Source organism: Mus caroli, chromosome 4, assembly GCF_900094665.2.
Source record: "Mus caroli chromosome 4, CAROLI_EIJ_v1.1, whole genome shotgun sequence".
Taxonomy (NCBI): domain Eukaryota; kingdom Metazoa; phylum Chordata; class Mammalia; order Rodentia; family Muridae; genus Mus; species Mus caroli.
The window spans coordinates 140448040-140471888 of NC_034573.1; the positions used below are offsets into that span (position 1 = coordinate 140448040).

The following is a 23849-nucleotide window of genomic DNA, read 5'->3' on the forward strand; positions in this document are numbered from 1 at the left end:
TAGACCAGGCTGGCCTCGAACTCAGAAATCCACCTGCCTCTGCCTCCCGAGTGCTGGGATTAAAGGCGTGCGCCACCACCGCCCGGCTTTTTTTTTTTTTTTTAAGATTTATTTATTATATATGTAAGTACACTGTAGCTGTCTTCAGACACTCCAGAAGAGGAGGTCAGATCTCATTAAGGATGGTTGTGAGCCACCATGTGGTTGCTGGGAATTGAACTCAGGACCTCTGGGAGAGCAGTCAGTGCTCTTAACCTCTGAGCTATCTCTCCAGCCGAAAACTATATTATTTTAAAGGCTGGGTTGCACCCGCCCAGGCCAGCTTCTGTAACAGGACATGATGTTGAACTTCTGCCCTTCACCTCCCAAGTGCTGGGATTGTAGGCATGAATCCATCTGCCCACATCCACTACTTCCTTTTATGTATTTAGTTTTTATGTAGGAGTGCTCTGTCTGCACGTACACCTGTGTGCCAGAAGAGAAGGTCCCTTTATAGATGATCATGAGCTACCTTATGGTTACTGGGAACTGAGCTCAGGACCCCTGGAAGAGCAGTGTTCTTAACAGCTGAGCCATCATCTCTCCATCCCCCACCTCCTCGCCCCACAATGCTGCTTTTTAAGGTGGAGAATGCTGGGACTAGCGCTGTCCTTGGCTTGAATTCAGTAGGAAGACCAGGCAGAGAACCTGCATAGATGTTCCTGAGCCTGGGCCTATTACTCTCTGCAGCTTCTCCCAGAGACTGAGAGGTGGAAAGTGGTGAAAGGCTGACCGTGGGTTTGTTTAGTTTTGGCCATGACTGAGGAGAGAACATTCTTGCTTTCCTTGCCTTTTCTGTGTTGGAATTAATAGAAAAGCTGAGACAAATGTCAGGAGCAGTGCACATGTCGCTTGAGCTGGAAGTTAAATCTCACAACTCCTGAAAGGAGTTACCTTCCCTTCCAAGTTAACCTGCAGTGTAGGATTACCTGGAGAAGTGTGTCTGTCTGTTGGTCAGTTGTATGTCATTCTCGTGTTGTTGTACTGTCCCCTCCTGCAGTGGTCCCTGTTACACTGTCACAAGATTATAGCTATCCAGAATTCCCACACAAGGAAACTTGGAAATCAGGACAGAGGTGGTAGATGGGTAGATAGCCAGGGGCTTCCATCAGGCAGGGATTTTGTGGGATTAACATTAGGCTGCTCAAGGGTAAACAGGAAAGATCTTTAATTTTTGTGTTTGGTGTGGTTCCCCACAGGCTGCTTTGTTTAGAATTACAACACACCAGAAATAGGACACAGACAGAGCCTTAGAAGGTGGATAAAATGTTCATGTTCTCAGCTGTGATGCTGGTAGAGACAGGTGAGGACCACTACTAAGGGTGCCTGAGCAAGGGCAGTGGATGGACTACCTAGATGGCAAAGTGGAATTGCTGCCCTGGGATTGGAAGCATTAAGGGATGCTATATGGATCTTAATGTGAGGAAGAGGAGGTCGGGGAGCAGAAGACATTGGGACATTTGTAGGGGACAATGCAGGCCAAAGTTGTGGTGGTACAAATAGCCATTTAGAGTTTCTACAGTGGTGTCTCTGGCTGGAAATAAGAATAGTCTGAGATATGTTGGAGGAGCAAAAGTGCGAAATATGTACAGTTGCTCATCACCTCGGTCCCTTGACAGGGACATAGCAGTACTGTTGTTGATGAGAGTGTGCAGCTGGCAAGGTAACCTGATTGCTCCAGACCTTCCTAACACTGAGCAGGTGGGTTGAAGGCGTGCAAAAGCTTTGAGGAGGGAGGCAGGGTTGGGGAGTGGGTGGACACGCACCTAACACTCTGAGGCATCATCCTGTTGTCCGTTTGCTTACTTGCCTAGGAAGGTTAGGTCTCCGCTGTGTGGGGGGAGCATTGTCTTAGCCGTGAAGATGGGGGTAACTGTGACTTCCAAGATTGGGAAGGAATCTTACAGTAGTGATCTTACAGTGGCTGTGGGTGATGGTTTCCTGTGGACCGAGAGAAAGGACTGAGGAAAGTGCCTGAACTTAAAATGGGACTCTAGTTGGTAGGATTCCCTTGTCACCATGGTTTTCGCTTTCTTTGAAGTTTCCTCAGTATAGTATGTTTTATCAAAAAGTCTGAAAGGCCTAAGACAAAAAAAGATGAAGAGGAGCCTAACGTGTGGATGATTCACTTCCTCCTGTGAAAGGAACGTCTCTCTCATCCTTTCTTACGCCTAGGAGGGAATTTTTTTTTTCTGCTCTTAGCAGATTAGATCTTAGTGCATGAGCCACAATGTCCGCCTGTCTGCCCTCTGAGCACCCTGTGAGAAGACTGGTGTCCTGTTCATCTTTGGTCTGTGATTTCCTCCAGAGTAAGAAACTTGTCTCACTACTCAGTTGTCTCCTTTCTACCCTTTCGACATTCTTCTGTTGTGTGCTATAGTCCTCTGTCTCACAGAACCAGCCTCTCGGGGTGTGTGACTGCTTAAAGCACAAAAAGCAAAAGTCAAATAGCCTTGATTTCTGGGGGAATCCATCAGTGCCTTGGACTACTTTAAATGAGTGTTGCCCTTTCTCTCAGGACGGGGACTAATTCAACAGTTAGGCTCTTTCTAAGTATCTAGGAAGGAAATGCCACTGAACTGACAGTTATTAAATGCCTGTCAGTACAAGGTTTCTGGCAGACATGACAACCTCAACAGAAGAGGGTGATACTGTAAGGACAGAAGTCAGAATGTGGGAAGTTCCCCTGAGGCCAGCACAGAGGAAGATGTAATGCTGGGACAAGCTCAGGAGCCCTCACTGGCTCTACAGTTAATCCAGAGTGTGCTGAGTCTAGTTGATATGGACAGTGCTTGCATGGTACTCCAGAGAATTTCCATGTCTCTCTTCAGTTGGTACAAAGGAAAACAAAACTTTAAAAAAAAAAATTGTCCCAACCCCCACCAGGCATAGTAGCACCACTGTAATCACCAGCATTTAGAAACCAGAGCCAGGTGACCTAGGCCAGCACGCTCTCTCAAAAGAAAACAGTGCAAATGCTGCATGTGAAGCATCTAAAAGAATGTCCCTGCAGCCATTCACACTGACGTGCCATTTCAGTCTCTCATGCAGCCCAGGCTGGAGGTTTCGAACTCTGTTCCTCCTGTCCCACCCTCCGGTGTAACCAATACTTCTTGTGTGCTCAACAACACTCCACTCGCTGAGCCATATCACTAGCCACCTGGCAGTTGCCTTTGTGTGTCTTGTTTGTTTGCTTTGTGTGTCTTTGTGTGTATATGTTTTTTATCATGAGGATGTCATTTCCAGTGTACAAATGTTGACATTTAAAATCAAATGGGTGTCTAGAGAACTCCTCAGTGGTTAAGAGTACTTAATGTCTTACAGAGGACCCTGGTTTAGTTCCCAGCGCCCAAATGGTGGCTCACAATGCCTGTTAGCTCCAGTCTAGGAGTTCCTATGCTCTCTGCTGGCCTGCAGAAGTCCCAGGAACATGGCGCACAGACATAAGGCAAACTAAAACTCACCCGTCACACACATTCCCAAGTGCGCGTCATCACTGCCTGGTTAATGCGGTGGACTTCTTAAAAATTAGCTCTTAGATGAGCATTAGCATGAGGTTATGTTCTGCTTATTCCCATTTGTCAGTTATTTGTAGATGTGAGTGCCAGGAAGCCATGCTTACGTGAATAAACAGATGGGAATTGAGGGTTGCCAGCATCACTGATTACCTGAGTTCCTTCCATAATAACGCCCAAAGAGTGATCTGGTGTTGGGTTCTGTTTTCAGTTGCCTAACAGATGGTAGTTCATCAAAACTTCAATTAGGTTGAAAACAGAGAATTAAAAGGTATCTAAAGCCGGGTGTGGTGGCGCTCGCCTTTAATCCCGCACTCAGGAGGCAGAGGCAGGCAGATTTCTGAGTTGGAGGCCAGCCTGGTCTACAGACTGAGTTCCAGGACAGCCAGGACTACACAGAGAAACCCTGTCTCGGAAAAAACAAACAAACAAACAAACAAACAAACAAAAGTATTTGACTTAGCCCTGGGGCCTTGAATTGTGCTCTATGCAGTGCCCTGAGAGCACCAAAGCTTCCTCCTAAGAGAAGAGGGGAGGGAAGAAAGCCGGAGGTGGTGAGGCACACCTCTAACCATAGCTCTCAGGATCTCTAGGAGTTCAAGCCAGATTGAGTTCCAGGAAAGCCAAGGCTACACAGAGAAACCCTGTCTCAATAATAAAAACAGACGACACAAACAAATAGAGATGAGAAGGAAAGGTAGATACCGGCCCTCCCTGACAGATGAATCCTACGAAAGCTGAGGGTTTGGAAATGGATTCCCTAAGAACTATTTGAATCATCAGTTGGTCCCCAGGAGAGTCCTGGAGACCTGGTAGGATATGGGTTGGTAGTATAAAGAGAGGGTCATCCTGGGCGCCCCAAGCATGAACGGGCTGACGTTGCTTTCATAGAAAAGTTCTGCCCTTGTGCTCTGAAGCCCATGTTGTGAACTCACACTGGAAAGAGTGCACAGCGCCTCTTCCCTATAGCAGACCCTCAGGTAGATTTGCTCTTTATTGTCAATGGAGCACACACACCACTCCAGCACACCTTTTAAATGTTTAGGTGCTGGGCGTGGTGGCACACGCCTTTAATCCCAGCACTCAGGAGGCAGAGGCAGGCAGATTTCTGAGTTCAAGGCCAGCCTGGTCTACAAAGTGAGTTCCAGGACAACCAAGGCTACACAGAGAAACCCTGTCTGGAAAAAAAAAAAAAAAAGGAAAAAAATGTTTAGGTGGAGCTGGAGGAACATCTTGCTGATAAGACCTGGCCGCTCTCAAGAGGCCCTGGCTCCAGTTCCCAGTACCCACATTGCTGTGGACAGGAGCCTGTAAGTCTAGTTCTAAGGTATATGACACCATCTTCTGGCCTTCTCAGGGACTGCACAAATGCAGTGCACTACATACATGCAGGCAAACACTTAATATACATAAAAATAAACTTTAGTGATGGAATTTCATTATCACTGGCTCCCTCTGAAGTCCCATGTGTTTGGCAAACACAAACTGTTTTTTAGGAGACTTAGGTTGGCCAGAATGACAAAGTATCTATGGCATAAAGCAGATTAGGAATTGCCCCTTGTTTCTGGAACATTCAAGATGTCAGGTTCAATACCATGGCTCATGGCAGCACACTGCCCAGCGTTGGTACTTATTATACCTGTTGGCACCGTGTGCTGGCTTAGGACACAGGCCCCAGGTGCTTCAGATGTTTCCTTAGACTCTTGTACCTCACACTGGTCACATCAACATTATCCTAAGAATACTATGAATCCAGTTCACAGTTAAGCATGTGGGAGTCCAGTTGGATCCACCAGCATGTGTGGCTTCCAGGAGCTCCTTGGTCAACCCTGAAGAGGAAGGACACTGTTGCTGTCTCTAGGCCACAGTGAACAGTTGAAGAGTTTCTTGTTTTTTATGAAGCAGTTGTGACTTCCCCTGTAACGACCTCCTCCATCAGTCGCTGTTCTCCTTCCGGTGCTTTTCTGACTGCTGATTTCCTCTGCGCACCAGGTCCCCTGACTTGAAATGACAAGGCCGCATTTAGCTCAGGTTTCTCAAACGCTGCGACTTCATCTCGTTTACAGTATCACATTTCTGTTGCAGTACATTGTGTGATCTGGGCCTCCCCACAGCATTTTTAACAATTGGTAATTGGGCAGGAAGTATGTTTTTATCACAGTGGCCTTTTGATTTTGATTTTACAGTCATGTCGTGTTTAGCAGAGAGCAGGAGGTGGACAAGCAGTGCTCTGAAACACATTTGTGACAGAGAGAAGTCTGTTGTTTCAGCCACTTGGCTATCTGTCAGCTCTTCTCAGACTTCCCCCTTGTGCTGGTTGCCTGGCAACCTGGGGCTGGAGCAATCAAACCGTGGCCAGTGCTTTTCCAAGCCCAGATTGGGAGATGATTTATTGGTGGAACTGTAAGCACCGTAAACCAAGCCTTAGAAATGGATCTCTCTTCCCCTCCCCCTCTCTGGGTTTATAGGAACGACGCTGAGAAAAGATAAAAGAAGGAAGTTAATTGGAGGATTTTTATCACACGTACACACAGAAAAGAATAAAATTACGTCCTTGTTGTGTCCACATATTGTTATTGGAACTTCTTCCTTTCTTTCTCTCTCTCTCTCTCTCTCTCTCTCTCTCTCTCTCTTTCTCTTTCTCTCTCTTTCTCTCTCTCTCTCTCTTTTTTTTTTTTTCCGGAGACAGGGTTTCTCTGTATCACCCATGCTGTCCTGGAACTCACTCTGTAGACCAGGCTGGCCTCGAACTCAGAAATCTGCCTGCCTCTGCCTCCCAAGTGCTGAGATTAAAGGTGTGCATCACCACTGCCCAGCTGGTGGGTCTCTTTCAAGTGTGTGCACAATATGTGTCTGTGTGAACCTATTATAGAAGACAGGGCCTCTGATTGTTCATTCTGAGCACGCCCAGGCTCCCCACTTTCTGCTTCTGCCCATGCTGCCTTTTCTACCATCCCCCACATAACCTCCACTTTTCTTTTTGAGATGATCTTTCAGTGTAGCTAGCCTAGCCTTGAACTCACGGCTGTCTTGCCTTCGCCAGCAAAATGCCAGAAGTAATGGGTGCCCTCTGCTCCTGACTTCCTCACAGCCTTCTAACTAAAGTCACTCTAGCAAGATGGATTTTCCTGCCAAAATGAAACTCCACAGCTCTTGTGACAGTATCTCCTTCCTAACCTCAGATACCTTCTCCAACAAACAAGTGCAGGGAACCATGTTCTGCATCAGGGGAGCACTGTTGTTCTGAACAGAAACCAGCAGGGCAGCCTTGTGATTGGCTCATACCAGCTTTCTATCTAGTCCCCTGTAGGGACTAGATACCAGTCTAGACTACATACATACATACATACAGGGCAGCCTTGTGATTGGCTCATACCAGCTTTCTATCTAGTCCCCTGTAGGGACTAGATACCAGTCTAGACTACATACATACATACATACAGGGCAGCCTTGTGATTGGCTCATACCAGCTTTCTATCTAGTCCCCTGTAGGGACTTGCCTGAGTGTGATAGCCATCATTCATGGGGGCAGACTGAGCAAACACGGTGCCTGTGGTGGGTAGGAGACAGTGACCACTGGTTGACAGAACTCTTACTGATGGCTGAGGTCTGGCTTTGATGGAAGTGCTTCTTAGCTCCACTGGACTGCATTTCTTAAAACGACACTGACTTTCCTTCCCTTTGGGCTCATAATCTTGTTTTGTTTTGTGGGTTCTTTTTCTTCTTCTCTTCTTTGAGTAGGATCCCACTACGTAGCCCTGGATGATCTGGAATGTACCATGTATACCAGACAGACTGGCTTTGAATTTTCAGACATCAGCCTGCCTCTGCCTCTGCAGTCCCAGGGCTAAAGATGTGAGCCACCATGCCCAGCTGGCTTTCTTTGCTTCGGGCGGTGATATCTTGGCTGGACTCAGTGAGGAACTCAGGCTTGTATCATAGAAGGGAAATAAAGTCCCTACCAGGAATGACAGTGAGCTGTGGTGCCTTTCCCTGATCAGGGAGTCAGGAGTCCTCTCAGTGGCTTACAGATATGGTGTATTTGATTTGAGATCAGATGTCTGTATGCATATGGGTCCTTGTTGCCCAGGGTTGTGCTAGTACAGTTATATACCTTCACAAAGGTGACCATTCGGTGCTTGGGCATCTTGTTATTGTAAGCTACTGGTATACTAACTCACACACACACACACACACACACACAAACAGTATATATGTGTACACACACACAGAGAATAAACAGTATATATGTGTATGCAATATAAATATATATATAAATATATATACTTAGATAAATATAATTTATAATATAAACACTTATGAAGACATTTTTGAGACATAACCTCTTGTAGCTCAGGCTATTCTTGAACTTCCTGTGTAGCTGAGGGTGCCCATCAACTTGTGATCCGTCAGCCTTTCCTTTCCTAGCACTGGCCTGTGCTGCTGCTCCTGACGGGGAATGGATCCAGGGCTTCATACACAGCCCTCCACCCACCACCCCTTTTTAAAACAGGTTTTACGAAGGGCTTTCTCACTGAGATGACTTTTCTCCTTTGCGCTTTAACAGCCAAGCTACAGTTCTTTTTATTTTATACACCTTTGCTCTGTGCCGAGATCAACTTTGTTAATGCAAGCTGAGCCTTTAACAGCATGTTCCTGAACCACTTTCTGGAGCATTTGTATGGAGACTCTTGAATGATATCACAGGGAAAGAATGGCTGTTTGTGTTCTGCTATTAGTGCCAGGTTATTTTTAATTTGAATGTAGCTGTGTAGCCAATAATTGGCAAGATGTATTTAGTCAGCTGAATCTCTGCACCTGTTGATCTGCTGTTTACCTAGCCTCTGACTTGACTGGGTCAGTACCCTGAAGCAAAGGACTTTGCTGTGCTCAACACAGTCATCTATTAACTCAGGGAGTCATAGGTAAAGGTAGGTAGGAGGACTCAGCTGTTACTTACCCCACCTGACATGTAGTCATTTTCCTACCAGGTATGTGGTCCTTGAATGGAAAATAGAGTAATGTTCACTTGTTAGCAGACAGCCTGGGAAGGAGTAGTCAATACACAAAGGTTGAAATAGAAAACTGTTTATTCTTTACCTTAAGCAGGTAGCTGGTAGGAAGAGGATAGCTTGCATCCTCTAGTAATTGTGTAGGTTTGGTTGGAGAAGATAAGGAAGGCATCCTTTGGTTTTGTTAGTTATATTTAGACACTTAGCAGTGGAGGCCTGTGGACAGACAGAATGAAGCCAGACAATCTGGAAGGACTGTGGTCACCTCCAGATTATTCATGTAATCAATAAACTGTGGTTGAGGCCCACTTGCTCCATGTCATCAGATGTGGGGCCTGTAACACCTGAAGCAGCCCCTTGCCTCTGCAGTTTGGCAGAGTCTCATATGTGAGTCTCATACCGCATGTGATGTCTAAGAACTAGGAGTTCTTAGAGCAGAGCTTGCTTAGTGTCCAACAAGTAGGAGTTTGCTTCTTTATTTACATTAATACTTGACTAACGTTAAGTTCAAAGGGATTTTAGTTTGCTTTCTTTTTGTCTTGAGATAGGGTCTTCTGTATGTATCACCAGCTGCTCTCAAACTCATCCTATAGCTAAGACTGACTTTGAATTCTGCCTCTGCCTCCCAAGTACTTGGACTACATGTGTATACTGCCAGATGTGGCCAAGGTTAAGGTTTTAGTGATCTACATAAGTCAAATCACTCCTAACAATCACAGACAAACAAAACTACCCTGAAAACAGCATTAGAAATATGCCCTCCCAGGCAGGCATGGTGGCGCACACCTTTAATCCCAGCCCTTGGGAGGTAGAGACAGGTGGATTTCTGAGTTCAAGGCCAGCCTGGTCTACAAAGTGAGTTCCAGGACAGCCAGGGCTACACAGAGAAACCCTATCTCAAAGGGGGGAAAAAATGTCCTCCCTTAATTTCTGAGGGGGGAGAATTGAGTGAGGAGCAGCTCTGAGCCCTAGTGTGAGAAGTGTGGTTGTGCACAGTCATATGGGCTGTGGGTTTGGAATCCTTCAAGACCCCTCATTCCCATGCTAGGACATGACTGCTGGGGTGGATTTGTCTGGCCTGTTCTCCAACCTGATGCTTCCAGAATGGCTGAAGTTTGTGTTTAGTTGGTTGGTTTGGGTTTTTGGTTTTTGTTTTGTTTTGAAGACAGGATTTTTCTGGCTGTCCTGGAACTCCCTATGTAGACCAGGCTGTCCTGGATAACCAGTGCTGCAATTAAAGGTGTGTGCCAGACCACTTGGCTCAGAGTGGCTGAACTTGTATTACTATTGCTGGCACTAGTTACTTTTCTGTTGCTGTGATAAAATGCCATGGCCAAGCCGGGCGTGGTGGCGCACGCCTTTAATCCCAGCACTCGGGAGGCAGAGGCAGGCGGATTTCTGAGTTCGAGGCCAGCCTGGTCTACAAAGTGAGTGCCAGGACAGCCAGGGCTACACAGAGAAACCCTGTCTCGAAAAACCAAAAAAAAAAAAAAAATGCCATGGCCAAAAGCAGCTTAGGGATGAGAGAGATCACAGAACGTCAGAGGAAGCATGGCAGCAGTTAGTAGCTATAGCAAGCAGAAAGAAATCACATCTTTAACTGCAACCAGGTGCTTCTTCTATAACTCATCTGCAGCTGACAGCAGTAGGTACTAAGGGATCTAAGGCCCTCACTAGCTTGCTAAGAGGGAAAGAAGCTGGGAAGGCTCAGGGGCTCAGATAAGCTGCAATCAGGATCTTTGGGAAGGTAGAATTTATCCTGTACCAGGTTCTGACTGGTGAGTAGTGAGGGCAGGATCAGTAGATACAGCAGGGCAGCCTGGAGTCCCGAGAGTAGCCATGGGCCTTTACAGCTGTATATTGTATTGTATGCTTATGAAATGTTTTATTCTCTACCTAATTTCAGCCCCAGGAGAGTGTCCTCCATAAGAAGTCAACAGCTGAGGTGCAGCTATTGAAATAAAAGGTTGTGAGGGTGTGCACAGGATCTTGAGATCCACGTAGGAAGTAAGCATAGAAGAACTTTATTGAGCCTGCCCAGGAAGCATGTTGATCACAAGAAGGAGTCCTGCAGGGAGGGCCCCAGGCCTTAGCAGTCACGCGGCAGGGAGTGTCTAGGATGAAGGAGCATATCAAGCCCTTAGCATGTTGTACACACCACGTCTGATTCTTGACCTATAGTGTGGCTCAGGGACACCTGTCTGGGCAAGTATATTATGGCTGTGTGTGTTGCTACCACTGCCGTTACTGTTTACATCAAGACCTGAAGGAACCATATGAACTCGGGGAACTTGAGAGACACTGAGAAATTCTAGATAATTCTGTAGGCTCAGCACTAAACTGCTTTGAGCATGTGGTCCAGCACCCCTCAGTCATGTCCTTAGCCCATAGCCTGAGTTGTCATATCTTTAGCCCATATAGCCTTATATCAGGACATGAAACTGGACAATATTTCTCTGAATAAAATGTGCATTCAAGTTTGCCTCAGGGGAACATATGTATGGAGAGAGGGTTCTGGAAAAATGGCTCTTGCAGAGGACTGGGTTGTTTGGAGCACCCACATGGTGGTCCAAACCATGGACCCCAGTGTCAGGGGCTTTGCAGCCCTCTTCCGAGCTCTCCTGGCACATGTAGGCAAAGCATGATAAAGTAACCCCAGAACTCACAGTGTGTTACGAGACAGCGAGAAACATGTGACCGTGGGTTTAATCTTTCTTTCTTTTTTTTTTTTTTTAAAAGCTTATTTCATCTTTTTTTTTTTTTTTTTTAAAGATTTATTTATTATATGTAAGTACACTGTAGCTGTCTTCAGACACTCCAGAAGAGGGCGCCAGATCTCGTTACAGATGGTTGTGAGCCACCATGTGGGTGCTGGGATTTGAACTCTGGACCTTCGGAAGAGCAGTCGGGTGCTCTTACCCACTGAGCCATCTCACCAGCCCGGGTTTAATCTTTCTAGAAACTAGTCATTTAGATCTTTTATGTAGAATTCATAGAAAATGTTTCTTGGGCTGGTGAGATGGCTCAGTGGGTAAGAGCACCCGACTGCTCTTCCGAAGGTCCGGAGTTCAAATCCCAGCAACCATATGGTGGCTCACAACCATCTGTAACAAGATCTGACGCCCTCTTCTGGAGTGTCTGAAGACAACTACAGTGTACTTACATATAATAAATAAAAAAAATAAATCTTTAAAAAAAAAAGAAAATGTTTCTTATATTTCAACAAGGACACAGGTCTACTGCATGCTCCTTTACTCAGTGTATTTGCAACTTTGCTGTCTTGGAATAGAATGTGAGTGTAAAAGATAAAATAAACTAGAGATTTGATAATAACCAATAAAAGAATAGTATTTGTTTACTTTGGGTTTTTGACACAGGGTCTCATTGTAGCTGCCGTGGAACTCACTATGTAGACCAGGTTGGCTTCAGATTCAGAAATCTGCCTGCCTCTGCCTCCTGAGGGATTAAAATTATACATACACTACCATAGCTGGCCTAAACGAACTATAGTTTACATAATTTGCTATACTGAAACTCTGAAGTTAATTAAACTTTCAATTCGATTGGAATAGTACTAGCCATTGTGGAATGTATTTAAACTGGAGACAGAAACCAGGAGCAGCGGTCTCCTCCTAGATACCCTGTGGTACTATGTTTTGCCAAAATGGTAGGCACTTCACTGGGACACCTTTCATTAGTGTATAAGAGCTTAAGCCTAAAGCAGGTGATGCAGCAGTGACTCTCGGAAGGTGATGGATGGGGTGATGTTGACTGACTACCAGAGGGCCGGCCGTCTGCTGAACTGGAATAGACTGTCACCCAGCGGGCTCTCAGTCAGGGCAGCCACAGGCATGATGCCGTGCACCCTCTGCCTGCCAAGGGGCCAGTATTCTTTCCTAACCCAAGACTCCTTGTTAGTCACTTTGAAGACACCTTTTGTCCTGCCTTCCTACTTCTCAGGAAACTCAATAGAGTTTCCCAGTGCCTGGCTGAAGGTCTCACACTTTTCCGTCTGTCTCGGGGCAGGCAGAGGAAGACTGTAGGTTGCTTACTTGCAGATCTGCTTGCTCTTTCGTCCCCTGAGAACCAATGCATTATTAACGTAAAGTTCTGTGCAGCAAACAGGATAGAGCAGAAGACCATTTTCACAGTGGGACTCATTTTAATACCGACAGTGTTCTCTAAACTGTTATGTAAGAGGACTAAGTAGAGAAGTCATGTCGTGTTTCTGACTGTGATGTACTAGTTAAAATTCACCAGAAGGAGTTAATTGTGAGAGTTCTCAGCCAGTGGCTAATGCAGAGGTCCACCCCCACTCTTCTGGTGCTGCAGACCAGGCTCAGATGATTTCTGAGGGAGCCATGTGCGCATGTGATCTAGGGCTACAGGCAACCTGATCATCCCAGGACTCAACTTTCTCCCACGAGTCTTACAACTTCCAATTTGATGTTCAGAGCCTTTTGTTGTTGTTCGAGGGTGGTGGGGCAGGAATTTTATGTAAGGGGCAAAGGCTGTTTAAGAGGCTGAGACAAGGGTGAAGAATGTGATATCTTTACTTGCCCATACAGAGATAGTTTTAATACTTTATCTTAAAACAGAAGCCTTTATCTCTGACCTGTACAATGCTTTTAACTTCTGCACCCCACCCCATTCTCTAGGCTCCTCTGTTTATGTATGTCACCTCCGCCCCTCCCACCCTGAATCAAGGATTTGATGCCATGTAATTTCCTCATCTGTGAGATGGAGCTGTTAGAAGCTTTGCTCCTAAGGTGGATGGAGGGAGCCTGGGGCAGTGGCTCTGAAGGCAGCATGCAGCCATTAAGTGCAGCTGCATTAGGTGTACCTCACCACCCTCTCCACGCCAAGACATGCATAAACTGCCGCTTTGTTTGCTGAGCGGGAGGACTAACGGGAGGCTTCTTGTCCAGGCCCAGCTAGCCATCTCAGGGTGAACAGGAGCGCACACAGTGGGCATGGAGCCCGCTGTGCACTGAGAGCTCAGGCAGGTGTTCCCAGCAACAGCACAGGAACCCCAGGACACATTAACCTGGAGAGGGAGATTAATGTCACTGCATTTATTTCTGTGAGCATCTTCCCATTTCAGGAATGGCTGTGAGTAAACAGCCATGTGGGATTCTCTGTGAGACAGAAGAGTAGACTGCACACAGACCTCTCTCAGCCCCTCCCACCTGGATGGTAGGAAGCCCCGGGTAGAGGGATACGTGCAGTAGATGAACACATCAAACATATCCTGATAACAAATCCACAAGAGCATATTTGCAAACTAGTAATGTGGGCGTGCTTGTTGACAGAAAAGGAATCCAGCGTGAGTATTTAATAATGCAGGATGTTAAGCATTTTGGGGGTTGTTTAGAGTTAGTCAATATTTAGATTGTATAACATCAATGTTGAGATCACAGCTTCACATAATATGTAGTTATGTTATGTACAAAATGGCTGGAGTATGATTAGAGCCTTTCCAGAAATGGCTGAAATTCTGTTCTAATCCCAAGCCAGAATTTGACAATTCTTTTTATGAAACTCAAACGTCTTTATTAAAAATATTTTTCTTAAATATTGTTTATTTCTGTGTGTCACAATGTTTGTGTTGGGACTTTGCATGCCATAAGGCTCATTTAGAAGTCCGAGGACAATTTGCAGGTCCTAGGGATGGAAGTCCGGTTGTCAGGTTTAGATGCAAGCCCCTTTCCATGCTAAGCCACATTGCCAGTTCTCAAAATGCCCTTTTATGTTATTGGGTTTTGTTTGTTTTGTTTTTCAAGACAGGGTTTCTCTGTGTACCCTTGAGTGTCCTAGCAAAATGTCAATTTTAAGGAGTTTTACATTAAGTCCTGGCTGTAGGATGCCCAGAAGCATTTTACTGATGGCCAGAGTTTTCACATTCAGTGAGTTTTTAACTTCATGACTAAATATATTCTCTGGGTGAGGGCAACAGGGGAAGAGTGAGTTTGGGGAGGAATACGGTACTGGATATTGGCAATAATTCATTTATTTCATGTGAATGTGGGTTTTTTTGCATATAGATATAGATATGGTGTATATATATGATATTTATATAAATAAAAACCATATCTCTATCTATCTATATCTATATCTATATNTATATATATATATATATATATATATATATATATATATATTCCACCATGTGGCACCTGATGCCCTTGGAGGTCAGAAGAGGATGTCAGTTCTCCTTGACCTGCAGTTACACCTGGCCGTGAGCCACCACCATGTGAGTGCTGGGAACCAAACCCAGATCCCCGATCCCCCACCCCACCCCACCAACAACAAGTGTTATTAACTGCTGAGTCATCTCTCCAGCCCCTGGTCATATTTCTAAGCCAGAAGTAAAGTTTTCCCCACTAGGAACAAGCCTGTAACATACTTACTCATAAACTGAGTTACCATGGCTAAGTACAGATTTGTGTTTGGGTCTCACCTGGCTGTGAGGATTCATACATAGAAAACAATGAGGCCTAGCTTCCAAGGTGCAGAGTACTAAAGAAACAAGTATCAGTTTCAGCAGCCACGTGTGCAGGTGATGGCTGCTGGCCCTGGAGCATTAAGCAGGGCTACTTAGCCCTGGCAGTATGACCCAGCCAGTTACCACAGTTTAAATATACACATATACTTCCTCTGTCACCCTTGGCAGCCTGGCGTTCTAACATTACACCTTCAGGACCCGAGAAATAATATTCAAGGCCTTGGAAATGTTGAGTTCATGGAAGACATAAGAAACAGACCATGAACTTAGTGGCTTAGCATTCCTCTCTGTAAACAAGTCAGCATGTTAACTGTTAAATTACTATCGAAAACATGAAGGTTTTCATGTGGAGACAGGGGTTCACAGAGGGATGGAGTTGCCCACCTTAGAAGCTAGTCTCACATACTGATGTCGTCCAGCTACCGTGTGCTCTGAGGGCTTGGCTTTGTTTCGATTATTTTAGAGGCCACTCTGCATTTCTGGTAAACCACAAGGTAAAGCTGCCCTGCGAGGCAGATGTCTGGTTGGTTTTGAGGCCTGTGGCTTTCCATAGAGAAGTAACAGCACAGGCCACATGAAGCTTTTACTTCCTCTTTTTCTTAGAATAAGGCCAAGAGTACTTTGCACTTGTTTGTCATGCATGGACAGCAGTAATAGATCTGCACTCCCCATCAGATGCCAGTTCATATTTCTGGAAGTGTAGTTAGTTTGAGATGCCTGTGAGACTGCCAAGTGAGTGTTCTCAGTGGGATTGCTTCATAGATGCACCCTTAGAGACACTAGTGAGTATTTTTCAAGAAACTTACAGCCAGAACACAGGAGGTTGGAGGTTGTCCTGGGAATTTTGAAGAGTAGAAAGACCAAAGCAAACCCTGGAAGCACATTGAGAGGATAAGTAAATAATTGGGCTGGGTGTCACAGGGAGTCATTTCAGCTTCCAGAGTTCAGAGTGGACATTTTTGTGGTGGTCCTTGTTTGTTTGGTATAGGTTTGTTTGCTTTGGTTTCTTTGCTCTGTTTTTTTAATTAATGCAGGGCAGCCTCAGACACACAGTGTAGAGAGGAATGACCTTGAATACCTTAGCCTCCTGCCTTCATCTTCCAAGTGCTGGAATTTTAAGCAAGCACCATGTTGCTTGGCTATGGGTCCTTCTCCATTTCTTAGTCCATGACAAGCCAGTGCTAGCAGAGTTGACTTCACTTGTTTCAGAAACTTGAGAACACCAACTGTCCAGTCCCATAGGAAGGAACGTGGCGTTGGATAGGATTGCTGCCTTTGCAGCTTTTATAGATGAGTACAGGAAGTCTCCTACAAATCAGTGAGTGAGCTGCTCACAGGACTTTAATTTTGGAGCAAGAAGGATTCCAGTCTGTATTTTAAATGAACCCTAGAGGTAGAACTGACATCATCAGGCATCTGGATGGAAAGGTAGGGTGGGCCTTGACATCAGGACTCAAAGAAGCATGGGCACCATCCTGCAGGGTTAAGTGTTACTTTTTGTTTGTTTGTTTGGGTTGGTTTGTTTGTTTGTTTTTCTTTTTTTTTTTCTTTTTTTGGTTTTTCAAGACAGGGTTTCTCTGTTTGGCCCTGGCTGTCCTGGAACTCACTCTGTAGACCAGGCTGGCCTCGAACTCAGAAATCTGCCTGCCTCTGCCTCCCAAGTGCTGGGATTAAAGGCGTGTGCCACCAACGCCCAACAAGTGTTACTCTTAGAAGAGCTGGGAAAGATAATGGGAGCTGATGGGGAAAGCCGTAGGTTTTTGTTGTTTTGTGCTGTTCTCAAATCCGGTTTTAGCTGAGGCTGACCTTGAGCTTCAGCTCCCACTGCTTCTGCCTTCCTAGGCTAGGGCTGCAATGTGCTTAAAATATGGAGGCTTGAAAGTTTCCCTTGGCAAAGGCTTGTCACAGGCTGTATGGTGAGCTGCGTTCCAGGAAGGAGGGCTGGAGGTGGGACCTGGGCCTTCAGTAGGTGGGCTGGAAGGAAGAGTTGAGCTGCTGATCTCAGAACTGAAGAACTGGCACACTGGTGTTAAATGAACTGGAAAGTGTACAGTCACAGGACAGCTACCAACAGACTGAATTTCATAGAGAATGTTGGGAAACTAGGACTTGTGAGGCTGGCTGACTCTGATCTGTTTCATGATAGACCTTCCTTAGGTTGGGGATGATAGAGCACATGCTTAATAATTACTTGTGATTTGAATGGTGTTTCTCATAATCTGTGAAAGCATAGACTCTGAATTCATTGGCCCTGCTCTATCACATTATCCAGATGTTCCAGAGTCAGCCTTCTTCTCTCTTTTCTGGTGAATACATTGTATGTTGCTGGGCACTAACCCTACATTTGATACCACAGTCTGGCACTCCACCCTCCAAACTATCTCCTACCAACCATCTCCCCTTCTCAAAGCTCCCTCTAACCCTACAAACACTGCTCCTCCCATTGGTAACCTGTTCTGGTGAGAAGATGCTCTGGCCTCCCTTGGTGCACAGTTGCGATGCCCCTTGCTGCTTTCAGGCAGTGCCCTGGAGTGCTCTGTGATGACTGTATGCACTTACCTTACCTGCAAAAAGCCAGTCACAGGTTAAGCATACCCTGTCAAGGTTTTTCAAAGTCCCTCCCAGTGCTACAGTAACCCACCAGAGTGAATTCAGGGCCTCCTCCCCTACAGTGCTGTGCCACCAGCCTCTGCTGCTCTTTTCCTACTCCACGACTTGGGCCTCCCCAGGGAACGCTCCACCTTCAACCCCTGGTCTGCCATTGGATCTTAACTCCTCAAAGCTCAGTGCAGCCTGATCCTCACTGCCCTCTAAATCTCATCTACAAGCAGTCAGTTTTTCTTTCTGCATACTTGTCCTCCTTGGAGTTTCCAGAATGTTCCTATGTCCTTCCTGGGCAACTGGAAGCCCAGCTGGAGCTCACCTGGCAGGCTTATGCTCTTCCTTGTCAAGTCCCCTAAGTCAAGCAGAGCTTGCTTCCTCTTCCCAGCTCCACCCACCACCCTTTGTTCCTCTGCTGCTTTCTTTATAGGCCCAAGGTCCATCTGTACCTATTTGCTTCTCTGGGCTGATTGGAACTCCTCAAGGGCTTGCTCTAGAGGTGCTGTGTGCAGCTCAGGCTGCCTGTTGATTGTATGACTGATGCAGAAGTCAAGTACCAGAAGTCTGCTCTTCATACCAAGAAGTGTGCGCTGCTTTCTTGTGCCTCACAGAATTCTCCCACTGAACTATATCAATTATATTGAAAATTGACAGTGATGAGTCATATCCAGCACTGGGAGAACTCGGAACTCGCAGAGCCTGCAGGACTAGAGCGGGAGGCTGTAGATGGGTCTTGTAGGCCAGGTCTGGCCCTTCTCTGTGTTTGTCCCGCGGGTCTCTCACACCCAGAGTGGGAGGCCTCTCTTCCCAGTGGGCAGCTGATTTATTGGCTGGGGCGCTTCCGTGGTGATCACTAGTGAAGTGCAGGCTGATACCCAGGCCTGGCGGGAGCAAACGCCTCAGCCGCGGGCTGGAGTGGCCACGGCGGGCGGGAGGGACCGGCGCGGGTTTCGCTGCCTCACTGTGGGCATGCGGCCTGGCCCTGGTGGGTAGCAAGTTTCGCCTTTGAGGTGACCTGCTGCTCTCAGGGAAGACACCGAGAAGGCCGTGTCGAGGGCTTGGTCGCCTGCGGGGCCGGGCGGGGCGGAGCCGAGCGGCTGCGGCGGCGATCCAGGCCGCCTTTTGCAGCCGCCCGCCGCCGGGCTCGCCGCGCTCCAGCCTCCTCCCCCGGCGCCCTCCGCTCCCCGCGCCCCGCGCGGCCCCGCCGCGGTCACACGCCAAGCAGCCCGCGGCCGCCTGGCCCTGCGCTTTGTGGAGCCCGGGGACGGGCGCGGCCTCTTTACCTGTAGCTGCGAGTCTCCCTCGGATCGGAGGTGGGAGCTGCTCCTGGAACCGGGCAAAGTGAAAGTCTGTTTGGGGTCGGGCAGACCGGGAGGGCCGGGGGCTCGACCCCAGAGGCTCCCGGCTCCAGGACTACCGGCTCCTTGTGGGCTTCCGCGGTCAGGGGATGGGAAGAGGGCCGGATCGGCCCGAGACACTTCTGCGAAGGCATCTGCTTCCGCGGGTGAAAAGCAGCTATGTTGGTTTATTGCAACGCGGGCTGTTTGTTGTTTGCTCCTTCCTGCAGCTTGTGGTTCCCGGAGGCCGCCTTGGCTCCGATTGCTTTTAACCCCCGAAACGTGCGGCGCTGCTTGTGGTTCCCCGCAGGCCGGGGGCTGCCCTGCCCTGCTCTGCCAGCAGGTCCCAGCTGTGCCGCTGAAAGCCTCCAGCCTGGCTAATATTCCCGAGCTCAGACTTTTCTGTGGTTGCTTTTCTGCTGATTGCAGATATCTTTGCTTTGCTGACATCCTGTTTTGGTTTTGGTTTTTACATCTCACTTGTTTCTCTTTTATCACAGAAACGCTTCGTTAAGGGGCTCCGACAATACGGCAAGAACTTCTTCAGAATCAGAAAGGAGCTGCTTCCCAGTAAGGAAACCGTGAGTACAATTGGACTTTATATAACTTGGGTTGTTTTTTCCCTTGCTCTGCTCCTGCTGCTTCTTCGCATCTGGGCTTAGGAAATGGTTCCTTTAACCCCGCTCTGTGCCTGACCCAGGCCGGCCTCCGGATTCTTCCTTTTCAGCTGGTGATTTTAAGATATCAGAGTGACATGTTGTGCTTATCCTTCTGAGGAACGCGTTGTAACGGGAAGAACAGAGTGTGTGTGTGTGGGGGGGGGGTCGCTAGAGAGTTAACATCTAATTTTAAATCCGCTGGCTGAAATGGGAAATGGCATTTTATCGCTAGTTTGGATTTAGTAATTGTCAAAAGTCATAGACTAAGCCAAAGGATAGAGCTGAGAGGTTGATGGAATTCTGCTGGGATTTCCCCTCCGTTTATTTAAAGTAAGGTTGTTGTGTTCTAGAGAAAATTCTTTTAAATCTTTACTCTCTCAGCTTTAAATTTTTTTACTTTGTAGTGAAAAGGGTTTTTATTAGTTGCTTAATGGGGGCTTTAAAAAAATTCCTTTGCTGTTTCAAAAGCTGAGGGTCAAATGCTGACCTGACCGTTGCTTTTGATGAACTTGCTGTGGGAGAGTGTGCGGAGACTTCCTTGGTAGGTGACACTGTAAGAGTACAAGCTCAGATACCTGTAAGTGCTTGCCTCCAGGAAGGTGGGGTGGACCACCCACCTCACCCTGCTGGCAGCCTCCAGTCTGACCCAGTGACCGGAAGTACCTCCCACCTAGGAGGGGGAGCAGGGCTATGATTGATATCTAATCTGGCTTTAGGAAGAGAGGGATGAATGCAGACTATCCATTACAAAAGTGATGGTAGGTTTTCTCAGTTGGTGGTTACTGATTTCCTCTTGGTGTTTAATGCTCTTACTTATTAAAAATGAACAGTTTGTTTCTAGACTATAGAACACGTGTAGAACCCTGATAACTGGGGAGAAAGGTTCTGAGATTCCAAGTACATCCCAGTAAATAGATTTCTCCAGTTAATGATAACTAAGTTAAGATTAAATCATCATTGTGCATCTAAATGTGCCGAGATGGGCCACTGAGAGGACCCAAACTATAGATATTGCGATATCTTGTGGAATCAATCTGTTTCTTACTCTTTCCAGAACAAGTTTTGAAGAGACTTTGTAATGGAGAGCAGAGCAGCAGCGATGTAGAAACTCTAAATTTTCTGAGAATCTCATATTTTCTAAGTTGTTACATACTTTAATGCTAGGCAGTGGTGTCACACACCTTTAACCCCAGCACTTGGGAGGCAGAGGCAGGCAGATTTCTGAGTTCGAGGCCAGCCTGGTCTACAGAGTGAGTTCCAGGACAGCCAGGGCTACACAGAGAAACCCTGTCTCTAAACAAACAAACAAACAAAAAAACAAAATAAAGTGTCTTGACTCAAAAGTAGCAGCCTTCTTTGGGCTGAGTAGAAAAGTCAGTGACATGTGTCAAGTTGATAGCTCATTCTTAGCCTATCAGCTCAGATTTTTTTTTTTTTTTTTTTTTTGGTACTGGTGCTGGGATTGAGCCCTTAGCAATTATCTCAACCCTCCTGCTCTAGACTTTTATCTGTCCCTTTTATCTGCTGAAAGTTGTAAAGCGTAAAGATCTGACAAAAGAAATCTGGACAGTCATTTTATCTTGATGCTTTGTAGGACAGGAAGGGAGGAAGCAAGGAAGAAAAAAGAAAAGTAGTACAATTGAGGATTAAACCAAAATCTTAGATGGAGGTGGGAGCTGGGGATGCTGGGAATCCATCCAGGGTCTTGTGCTTGCTTAACAACCTTGGAAACACAAGACAGTTTTATTTAACGGAATGCAGAAAGCAGACCCGACGGACCTTTAACCTAGCACAGTGTCCCTTACCTGGTTTCCTAATTAGAAAGTCAGTTTGTCCAGATCCCACCTGATCTTGGCTGCCCACGTCATGGACTGATTCAGTAATTCAGGCCTTTTCCTGCTGCGGAGCAGCCCTGGGAGAGGGTTTCTGCCTATCATTCCAGGGCTGCTTCCCCTCACCTGCCATGGCTGTGCCTTCTCTAAACACCATTCCCTCCTAGTTTCCAGCCATTTTGTGTGGGCACAGTCACTAGAGTACAGGAAGCAGAGAGGCCTGCAGCCCTGGAGGGCCTCTCACACTTCTGCTGAGTGTCATTAGGTCCCGCTCCCTGCTCATGGCTTGGGAGAAGTTTGGTAGTTGGGTGAATCTCTTAAGTGTTCTAATCAGCTGGGAGAGGCTCTTGTCTTATATTTTCCTTAGCTATCAACCTAGCCTGGCTAATCATTACAGACAACTACGGGAGGAGGCAAAGGGCACTGTCCACTGTTGCAGAAGATGAGGAACCTTGCAGGTACCTGTGTTCCAGAACTTTCTTGATGGAAACCTTATGGTTAGGAAACTTTATAGAAAATTCTTACAATCTAGATGCTCTGCCACATGTTCTTCTATTGCATTATGGGCTGCTTTCTTTGCTACTCCCAGAAGATTTGAAACATCTGGAGGGCATGACTGGGTTTTAGAGGGTCAGCAGACCTGTGTTGTATCGATGGCCTGGCCAGCATCTATAGCACCTGATCTCCCTGAAGGTTTTTTTCTGGCTTAGTTTGATGCTGTGGGAAGTTCCGATCACGTTTTGACAGGTTACTGGGAAGTCACTGTTTCTGAAATGGTGCTTCTTTGCATGAGACAGACGCTCTCAGCCTAAAAACAAAGTGGGGTGCCGGGGCCTGGGAGACCCTGGAGAGATGGCTCCTAGCTTAAGAGCACTTCCTGTTCTTACAGAAGACCAGAATTCACTTGACAGTGCCTACATCAGGCATCTAAATCTCTTGTTACTTTAGCTCAGGAGATCTAGCGCTCTCTCTCTTTAGAGCTCTCAGCGCACACACACACACACACACATGAGATTTTTTTTTTACTTTTATTGTATGTATATGGATGTTTTGCCTGAGGAGGTCAGAAGAGGGTACCTGTGGATCCTCTAGAACAAAGTTATAGTTGCAGATGGTCATGAGCTACAATGTGGGTGCTGGAAATTAAACCTGGGCCCTCTGGAAAAGCAGTCAATGCTCTTAATTGCCCAGCCATCTCTCTAGCCTCAGAATAAATATTTTTAAAGATTATTTTATGTGTATGAGTGTTTTACATGCATGTATGTCTGTGCACCACATGGATGCCTGCAGAGGTCAGAAGGGGGCATTTGATCCCCTGGAACTAGAATTACAGACAGTTACGAACCACCAAGTAGGTGCTGGTAACCAAACTGTATTCTCTACAAAAACAGCAAGCAGCAAGTGTTCTTGTTTGTTTTGTTTTGTTTTGTTTCAAGACAGGGTTTCAGGATTTCTTGGTGTAACCCTAGCTGTCCTGGAACTCACTCTGTAGACCAGGCTGGCCTCGAACTCAGAAATCCCCCTGCCTCTGCCTCCCCAGTGCTGGGATTAAAGGCGTGCGCCACCACTGCCCGGCGTAGCAAGTGTTCTTAATCTGTAAGCCACTTCTTGAGCCCCAAACTATTTTACACACACACACACACACACACACACACACACACACACACACATCTATAGAAGGAGGGTTTATATATGCCACCACTGCCTAACTAATAAAGATAATTTTTTTTTTTTAAAAAGCTTTAAAGAAAAAAAAACAATGCTAAAGAACTGTTTAACTGTTGCTACACTGGGCTGCTGTTGTCTCTGCCACTCATGCTGTGGGCTTCAGGCAGGTTATTGGACACTTTTGTTTTGTGATTCCTGTGAAACCATGTGATAACTCCAAGTCCTTAGACCATGAGTGAAAATTTAAATGAGATGATATCTATAAAGAGTATATAAAAATATTTTCCCAATCTATCATATTCTGTTGAAAACAAGTCTTTGTACATATGCGTGCTTGCTGGGGATCAGACCCTGGTCTTCAACATGCTAGAAAAGTGTTTCCCGCTGAGCTCTGCACCGCTGCTGCCACACCATGCACACAGTGGTTCTGTTCTGGAGCTGTTTTCCCCGTCACCTGTCCTTTCTCTTGAGTTACTCAGGAAAGGTGGAAGAGCGCCTACAGGAGTACCTGGGTGGGGACAGATCTCCTTCCTTACCTTTGGAGGCTCCTGTAGGAATTCCATTCCTCCCATTCACTACAGGCCTTTATGTCTGATAAAAGTGCCTGTGCAACGGACATCAGCTTTCCCAACACTTGGTTTCTGGAGTTTGTTGTACAGGGCCTGGGTCTGGCTTTCCTCT

At 46.5% G+C, this 23849-nt stretch overlaps 1 protein-coding gene across 13 annotated transcripts in view; it reads left to right on the plus strand.

Moving 5' to 3' along the window:
* The window catches only part of Rere (arginine-glutamic acid dipeptide repeats), a 342546-nt gene that overhangs the window by 272182 nt on the left and 46515 nt on the right, over positions 1 to 23849 (plus strand). For 12 of the 13 annotated variants that reach the window (XM_029475940.1, XM_021161463.2, XM_029475947.1 and 9 more), the window contains one exon: positions 19510 to 19590. In XM_029475940.1, coding sequence (XP_029331800.1) covers positions 19510 to 19590 — 81 coding nt within the window. Of the gene's footprint in view, positions 1 to 18848; positions 18986 to 19509; positions 19591 to 23849 lie in introns of those variants that run through there. The other variant, XM_021161464.2, reaches the window with a different exon arrangement.